The sequence below is a fragment of the Nestor notabilis genome, unplaced genomic scaffold (genome assembly GCF_000696875.1).
Source record: "Nestor notabilis isolate BGI_N333 unplaced genomic scaffold, ASM69687v1 scaffold1814, whole genome shotgun sequence".
Taxonomy (NCBI): Eukaryota; Metazoa; Chordata; class Aves; order Psittaciformes; family Psittacidae; genus Nestor; species Nestor notabilis.
The window spans coordinates 7,701-17,045 of record NW_009926686.1 but is presented as its reverse complement, the minus strand read 5'-3'; the positions used below and the strand labels follow the sequence as shown (position 1 = coordinate 17,045).

General features: G+C 40.8%; 1 protein-coding gene across 1 annotated transcript; it reads right to left on the bottom strand.

Annotated features, from left to right (window-relative positions):
• Nucleotides 1–1,739: 1,739 nt before the first annotated feature.
• On the bottom strand, nt 1,740–9,109 carry SUCLG1 (succinate-CoA ligase, alpha subunit; the record flags this gene model as incomplete). Its single annotated transcript, XM_010013647.1, has 8 exons — nt 1,740–1,997; nt 2,951–3,139; nt 3,621–3,772; nt 4,418–4,501; nt 6,771–6,828; nt 6,917–7,129; nt 7,995–8,111; nt 9,006–9,109. Coding segments are annotated over 8 exons (944 nt in total), but the record flags the coding sequence as incomplete, so codon positions are not given.
• Nucleotides 9,110–9,345: the final 236 nt, after the last annotated feature.

Sequence of the window (9,345 nt, the reverse complement as noted above, 5' to 3'; positions counted from 1 at the left end):
ACCCACCCTCAGATTCCAAGATAGGAGGAAACGCTTTCTCAGGGGGCAATGGTCATTGGAGTTTATGGCTCTCTTGTAAGATAGCTGGTGCCTCTGCAAGAGGTTCCATGGAGCAATCACTAGTAGGAAACTTAGACACCCCAATTGCCCTGGGAAGTCACCTGCTACAACACTGGTGGCAATGATAAAATTCAGGCAGTTCATCAAGCAGCATCATGCATCTCAAAAGATGTGTTGTGGGAAGCCTGCCACTACACAGAACCATGGAGTGATTTGTGTTGGAAGGGACTTTAAAGCTCATCCAGCTCCAACCCCCTGCCACGGGCAGGGACACCTTCCACTAGAGCAGGGTGCTCCAAGCCCCTGTGTCCAACCTGGCCTACAATGAGTTACTTTGATCAGCGGGCTCATAAGAAGTCAGGCTGCAACATCCCGACACTCACTGGTGAAGCAGTGCCCTCTCGCACGGACTGAGACGTGTCAGCACTGCTATTGCTCTAGTTACAGGGCACCATTGGGTCTTTTTGCTCCAGATTAAATCAGGCACCACCAGAAAACTGACCAGATCTAGCAAGAAATTCCTGTTACCACAAGCTTTATGAAATGATTTACCACTCAATACTGCTTTCAGCCATAGAGCCACAGGATACCAGGTTCATTTTAGTAAAACATACCAAGGTGGGTAACACAGCATCTGGTCTCTGTGTCCTAAGGCCTATCTCATCTGACTGATGTCTGACCGTATATGAAGTGTATTAACACACATTCAGTGCAGGAGGTATGTCCTTCTATGCCTGTTGTCAGACCTTAGCTCTAGGAATGGTAAATGTCAGTATTAAGGTACCTGCCTACTGCATGTATTAGGAAGATAAATTCCATAAGCATCTGAGTAAAAAAACTAAGAGCAGTTTTAAACAAACAATGACACAGGTTTTCGTAACAGCACCTTTATGGAACACAAGGTTAGCTTTAGACAAGTGCCAGGTTACATGAACTTTCAGTCCTCTATATAAAGAAAGCAATCTCAGCTTTATAGTCCATCTTGATAAAACTTGGAACACTCATTCATAGGCAGAGTGCTTGGGCTATTTCCACAGTAAAAAAAGGGCTTTCCATTACAGTGCTGGGAGTGGTTAACAAGAAAGTTATCTTATTACATTCTTTTTCAGAGAATAGTAATTCTCCTCCATTATGTCCCAATGTTATTAGGAATTCAGAACACACAAGCAATGCAATCCTAGTTAAACAGGAACTGTAGGTAATGTAATCTAAAGACCAAATCATTTTCATCATTACAGACAATCGTAAATATGTATTTGCAAGGGAAATTAGATTCATTCTGAGGAATGAAAATTCCATCTCTCCACACAACAAACAGAATTCCTTGCCAGTAGAGGACTACACTGTGCAGGGCTCATCAGCCTTGAAAGGAAAGTCTGGACTTCAGGCATATCCAGCTACGTGGATCAACATCAACCCCTTCAGATCCAGCAGCTTTGGTTTAATGGACGGAAACTTTGGCCTATTGTTCAAACAAATATAATTGCCAGCAACAAACAGGTAAGACTGGATTTTGTAAAAACAAAAATAAACCAAGTGTGATACTTGCATAAAGTCAGTGCCTTGATCCTTAAAAGCATCTCTAGAAGTGACTTTACCTTAAAAACGGGCAGTGCTTAAGTTACAAAAGAGTATTTATGGTGATGGAAGAAATGGCTCTGCTTCAGGAATTCAAAAGATGAATCAGATTTAGTAGTAGATTTATTAATTTGCTGGGATTTACAATGAGGTGATAATGTCTGAAACCAAGGAGACATCAAACCAGGTTTAGCCAGGAGGTTTATGGCTTCCAAGTCAAATTCAGAGACCGGTGTCAGTCATTTGGGCAACTGAAGATTAGCAGACAAAAGGTAAGCGGAGGCCAGGTGCTGCACTGATGTTTTGGAGACAGTATTCCAAAGTGTCTTCTCTTACAGCAATTTCCTTTTCTCAAACTCCTGCAAATAGCACACAGACATAACCAGTGGGGACAGAAAGAAAACACTTCTATCGCTATTTCATTTTAAATTACTTTGTATGTATCTTAGCAAATCTGATTTTAAGCATTAAACACTAACATATAAAATGCATAACGTGTTCAAGCTAGGGGAAAGCAGAATAAGTGTTCTCCCACTTTACATTTACAAAGCAGCTATGAAAAACCAGTAGTGCTAGTCTGCAGTCAGTGCACTGCACTCAGGTTGCAATGCTGTCAAGGAACCATTTGCTCCCAGGCATAGCAAAACAGGCTTGAGAAACACTCATTCTGTGTAAGAACTGCAGTAGAATCCTTTACTGTAAAGGACTGAAGCCAGTGAAGCACCAAAATAAGGATTTTCATTGTAGTAAAGGAAAAAACACAACAGAAGAAGGGAAGAATCCCACTGCAGCCTGTGAAGACGCTGTACTATATGGTCAGCAGAGGAAAAAAAGAAGTACCTAGAACAACATTCCCTCCAGGTGTGAAGCAATGCCTTTTTTCTGATATGCATGAAGAAAAAAGCAAATAATCCTGTTCCATACATAACTTTTTCAGCTCTATGCATTCAATCATAATTCTGACGTAGTACTTAAAATAGAGACACCTCTATGCCAAGGCTCTCTGACCTCAAACAGCCTGCTTTCAAAGAGTGTTTTCATATTCAGATTCTTCACACCCAGAAAACAGAATTCAACAAGTTGCTACACTTTAGAGCAAAATGTAATCTCTGTTTTGCTGTTGACTTTTCTACAAAGGCAACACTACGTGGGCATTTTATCTAAGTAACAACTGTGGCTTGTTCAGTCAACAGAGTTCTTATGTTTAACTAAGTTTAGAGCTGCGGAGTTTCTGGGTAAGAGATGCATTCCCAACTTGTATTCCCTCAAAAGCACCTGGATGAGCACATAAACCAATTCCCAAGCAACGAACCTTGTAGATGGTGCTACCTAGCTGAGCAGGAGACATACTGACAACAACGCCAGCACTCTGAAGAGCTGCTATCTTCTCTTTAGCTCCACCTTTTCCCCCAGCAATGATTGCTCCAGCATGACCCATCCGCCTGCCTGGAGGAGCAGTCAGACCAGCTATGAATGACACTACAGGCTTGGCATTCGGACCCTGTGAAGAAAGAAAAGATCCTGATACAAGGGGGAGCAATTCCAGATGGCAGGTTTATTTATTTATTTTAAATATAAACTAGCCAGGCAAAGATATTAAACAGCTAGAAACCTCAGGCAACACGGAACCAAGAGTCTGAAGAGTGTGCAATGCTTTCTTTCCTGATAATCATCATAAACCAGAAGCAACCAGAAACTTTAAAACACGTTTTTTACAGAGCCATGTACAGAAAACAGAATGTTTAGGTTAGATATAAGGAAGAAGCTCTTTCCAGTGAGGGTGGTGAGGCACTGGAATGGGTTGCCCAAGGAAGTTCTGAATGCTCCTAGGTGATCTTAAGGTCCTTTCCAACCTTAACTATTCTATGACTGTTTGATTTCTTCGTAAATAGAAATGAGAGATTGAACTGAGTTTTCCCTGACATGGCAAAAGAAGCTGGCTAACTACCAAGGTGTCTGGAAGCAAGTTGTTTAAGACTTACAGAGTTATTTTCTTTCAAAAAGGCTGCTGCATCTTCTTCAGCGTTTCCTCCAATTTCCCCAATCAATATGATCCCCTCAGTATGAGGATCCTTCAGGAAGACATCAAGGCAGTCAATAAAATTAGTTCCATTGAAGGGATCACCTCCAATCCCTGAAAAAGAATTAAAACCACAAAAAAAAAACAACAACTAACTGAAGATAATGATGCTGCATTTACAGTAAAAGCTTCAAATAAATTTCAGTATGAAGGGTAATCCCAAAGGCTCATAAAAGGGGCAGCCCTGATGGCTTTTCCCAAGTCAGAGCATGCCCAATTCCTGCTCCAAATATCTCCCCCCAGAATTTACAGAAACCTTTGGTATCTGAGTAATCACCTTTCAAACCATACGCAAAATATGATACCTTATACAGAGGCTCTGTATAAGACACAGCAGGACCAACAGTCCAGCTGTAGAATTTTGCTGTAAGAAAACTGAATTCACTTAATATACCCAACTAAATGACTCAGAATGCCCTATCCCTTTATAATATCAAACCTCTTTGGAAAACCTGTTTCCAAATTGACATTATGTTTTCTGGCAGTTCTCTGTTCAAAGCTCTTGTTTCAGGCTTCTATTAATCTGATGCAGAAATGGTAATAGAGAAGGGTAATACTCTTCACAGCACATAGAGATCTCAGTTCTCAAGATAACTGCCATTCAGCAACTTCTATGCTTGCAAAAAGACATGACTTTAGATATCCCTTTGTTAAAGAAAAAGCAGATTAGTGTAGGTGCAACAGGCTGAGGAAACCTACCAACGCAGAAAGACTGTCCCAATCCGACTTGCGTTGTCTGATGAACAGCTTCGTATGTCAGGGTTCCAGATCTTGACACGATACCTTCAGGAAAGAAAAGGAGATAAACTTAACACTAACATAGTAAAGTGCATGATTAGAGGCAGTTGGTCTTATATTCGTGAAAATCACTTTAATAAACTGAACATGAGATGCTAGGTTTTCCAGCTATCCTTGCCAGAACATGAAAACTCTATATAAGATTGTCTGTACTAGTTCTTGGTTGGCATTTTGGACAGTTAATTGTCAACAGACTAAACCTGCCAACAAAACAGAAGAATATACATCTTGTCTTGTATGCAAATAACTCATGCACTGAACTGCAGTTCACTGAACTGGAAACAGAACTGCAGCCCAACAGTTAACAATCCTGGTTTAATCCCATCTCCAGTGTGGCCAGGCACATGAGAGATCCTCCAGAACAGACATACACTGCACAATGAAAGTCACCACTATTAAGGTTTATGTTGCTGCAGCTCACTGCTCTACAATACACATTCAGCGTTTGCACTACAGCATTACAAGAGACCACAACCCCAGTTTTAAATTCAGGATGGAAGGTAAAACACAGCCTAGATCAGGGGCAAAATATTTGCATGGGGGTTTGTTCATTTTTCTAAGTAAAGATTTCTGTTAATACTACAATAAGGGAAAACAGAAAAAACCACCATCCTCCATCTACTTCAAGCCATCTAAGAAGGAATGTAATAAGTACATTGCATGAACAGAAGAAAAAATATACCACTAGACTACTAACTCTGGTTTTATCAATTGTTCATACTGTTGGACAACTCAGATGTCCACTAGCAGAGTTTTTTTCCTTGCTATGTTTGCAAAGAGCTTCCTGTTTACTATCAAGGTCAGATTGCCTCAGAGAAGCTACAGATAAAGGTCCAAAGACTATTTTTATAGCTTGCATCCCAAAATTAACAAATGATTCTTGGACACCTCCCAGTAATAGAAAGCTGGGGAGCACACCACCAAAGGTCACAGTGGTAGACAAGGCTGGGAGGATGGCAAAGTTACATATTTATTCCTTGGTCCTTAGATCACCATTTAAAACATTTCCAGCTTTGGTGGGAGCAACTGGATTCAGGATTTCACATCTTCTTTCACACCTGATGTGCCTCACATTCAGATTCTAGTATCCTGTGACTACAGGCATCTCTTGTAGATACTTAGAAAATCTGAACAGAACTTTGATTCAGATGGGAGTCCAGGGCAACACCAGTTAATGTTACCTTTTACAGTCATAGAGCAATGTCTTGATAGTATCTATAAAGGGTGTAACTGCGGACACCTGGTTTTCCAGTTCCACGTTTATAGGTACTTGTGAAAGCTGAAGGTGTAACACGAGTGTTACACATCCTCCAGCGTACATCAGGTAGAGCTTCTTCTCATGTCAGAAGCTATTAAGCAGCAGTGATAGTTTGCTGTGTTAGAAAAACTGCACTGAGTCCACACAGTTCAAGAGCACTGAACAGGTTATCCCACAGGAAACCCACTTTTCATCCAAAAAATGAGAATGTTGGTAAAGGTACTATGCTCAGTTTAACCTGGTTACCTCGCTGACAGCCAGCAGCAGTGCCTGCTGTCCACAGTGATGTTTCTGAAGGTCTATTTAAATACAAAAACTTATTTTGGAAGAATTTTCATTATAGCTCCTCAAATATAGCATTATTTTTAAAATAATCAAGTAGTTATTTCTATAGGTTAGAACAAGGAACCAACAGAAGTCAGGGCAAGAGACTTACATGCACAAGGGTGTGTAACTAACATGATTATTAACAAGTCACTGCCTTCCTGACCTTAATACCACTGTCTGAGAAATGGGTACATTTGTCACTCCCTCTCACCAGGGTACAGTTGTCCAAATAATGATGTTATTAACTTGCCTGTAATCTCTTCTTTCTGCTACAATACTGAGCTTACTATAGGTGTAGGATCCTAGTCCGTAGGAGCCAAGCTTTTGGAAAGAACCGCACTGGGAGAGCTTAGTGCTCTCAAATCCCAAGGATAAATGGAAGTATCCTCAAAGAGTAGTGTTAAGAAAACTAAGTCAATCACATTACCTAAGGAAAGTTCCAATTGCCTTGCTTCTAACACCAGTACTCAGTGCCCGCTATGACTGACTGAATGATTTTTAGGCCTTCAGGATTGATAACGGTGAAGTTCACTTACAAACTGAAGGACAGACAAGCTGTTACACAGTGTGTGAATCATTTTCAGGGCAGGACGTAACTATCCTCATGAGTAACAACACTAAAGCACTAAACTTTAGTTTTAGATGATGCATAAATATTCAAAAACTCACCAATTCTTCCCTTCTTGTGAATGTGACCAGGCATGATACCAATTTTACATTCTCCAGGCTAAGGAAAGAGTAGGAGAAGTCAGATGGAACACTCAAACCATCACTAAGAATGGTTCAGCCTCGGAGCAAATCCAGAAGTCACTTACATTGATGACTCCAGGGCAGTTGGGGCCCACTAGTCGAGTCTTATTCTGCCGAAGCAGTCTGTGTTTAACCCGAACCATATCCTGCTGGGGAATACCTTCAGTAATGCAAACAACTAAGGGCATTTCTGCATCGATTGCTTCATTGATCGCAGCAGCAGCAAACGGAGGAGGTACATATATAACAGTGGCAGAAGCACCGGTTTGTTCTTTGGCCTACAATGGACGTAATAAAAAAGGTATTGAGTATTTAGTGGGGCTGAAAAGAATATGTGACAACTAGTTATTTAAAATACATCCATTCACAGGCACAAATTAAGTAAATTGTTATGGATTAAGTTACTGTAATCAAGGCAAGTGTCAAATTCACTGAAAATGGGACACATACAGCACAATGAGGGAACTGAGAACTAACCCCTGGCTGGAAAGGATCTGCCCCATTCATTGACTCATAGAATGGTTTGGTTTGGAAAGGACCTCAAAACTCATCCAGTTCCAAGCCCCTGCCACGGGCAGGGACACCTTCCACTAGAGTAGGTTGCTCCAAGCCCCGTCCAACTTGGCCTTGAACACTGCCTCACCACCCTCATAGTGAAGAGCTTCTTAGTATCACCTAACCCAAACCTAACCGCTTTCAGTTTAAAGCCATTCCACCTTGTCCTACCCCTACGTGCCCTTGTAAAAAGTCCCTCTCCAGATTTCTTGTTGGCTCCTTTAGGTGCTGGAAGCTGCTCTAAGGTCTCCCCGGAGCCTTTAGTTCTCCAGGCTGAACAAGCCCAGCTCACTCAATCTGTTTTCACAGCCTTAGATAACAGTTTGCTAAAAATTCATCATACACACCAAAATCAATGATAAACTAGTTGCATGCTTAAAGTAAGTGTATCCAGACTCTGAATTTCACAGTGGAAGCCAAACCCATGGCTGACCACACTGAATGCTCCCATTTTTACAAGGCTTCTATTTCACCCCTTGCACAGTGACATCCATGGCTTAAATGTCTGTCTCTTCAGTGTGAGCAATGAAATAAGGAGCCCTTCAGCAGTGTTAAATTGTCTGCCCTCCAGTCACTGCTGCCAATTACCTCCTTCACAGAATTAAACACAGGCAGACCCAGATGAGTTTTCCCCCCTTTCCCTGGAGAAATTCCTCCAACTAGATTGGTGCCATAGTCCAACGCCTGCTGGCTGTGAAAGGTGCCCTATGAGAGAGAAAATAAGTAAAGTTAAAAGGCATGTAATAGCATATAAAACAAACCAAAAGCAGTAGATGTTATCTATAATTCTGAAGGCAATTTATGGCACTTAAATTTACAGTGAGAAGGGAAGATTTCACTATATATATATACCATCACCTATTTTGAAGAGTGCATCATGTTTTAAACGCGTTCAGAATATCTAAGCTTTTTCTTTTAAATCAGAGCACTGCAGTTGCACACTAAAAGATATTTGTTATGTGTTGCTAATACAGCTGCAGACATAGCAGCCACATTTTATTTTCCATATCAAGTCTGGCAGATGACAAATACAATAATGAAGTAGAAGAAATTTGCATTCCCATCCACAACTAGCTGATCGTTTTAGTAAAAGCAGCCTTCTCCCCCTTGCAAAGGTGTAAAAGAGGGGATGTGAGCAAATTATCAAGTATCTTGAAATAGCACCAGAAATTTAATTCATAGGCATTGACATTCAAAGGCATTGTGAAAGAGGCACTTCTAAAATGGTAAGATTTCTGTAGGTTTCTGCAAAACCCCTTTTACAACGAAACCCTTTCAGGCGGATACAATAAAAAGGATGAAGAACAGAAGGAAGTACAAGAAACAAATATAATATAATAGAGATGACTCAAAAACAAGTTTTAAGCTTGTGCACAAATGAAAAAATACCTAATATGATTGAATATGGGGAGAGGGGGGGAATCTATTTGGACCAGAGACAGGAAACGACAGTGCTAAAGGGACCTTCCTGATCATGACGTCCAGCTTCCCATCAACACAGTCAAAGCCAGTATATAATCTCTTTTATGTTATTACATTTTCCCACCAACTAACTTTCTGAACTGAAAGGATGATAGAAGAAATCCTTCATGTCCATACCTGTTTGCCTGTAAAACCCTGACAGATAACCTTTGTATTTTTGTTAACATACAGGTTTTTCCTCGATGACGTGTAGGAGCAGTGTCGTACACCATTCTGTTGCACTAGAGAGAAAAAGAGAGTGCAAACCATTAATCCACTGCTTTCTTAGTCAAAATCATCCTACAGAGTAAGTGCATATACATTAATGCCTATATCAAAAGATGAATTGACCCATCAGCTCACATTTTGAAAAGCAGCTCTGAAAGCTGCATTCAGTGCAGTTCACTCTATCAGAGTGACGTATCAGTTTGCTAGGAATCACAGACTGGTTTGGGTTGGAAAGGACCTTAAAGCTCAT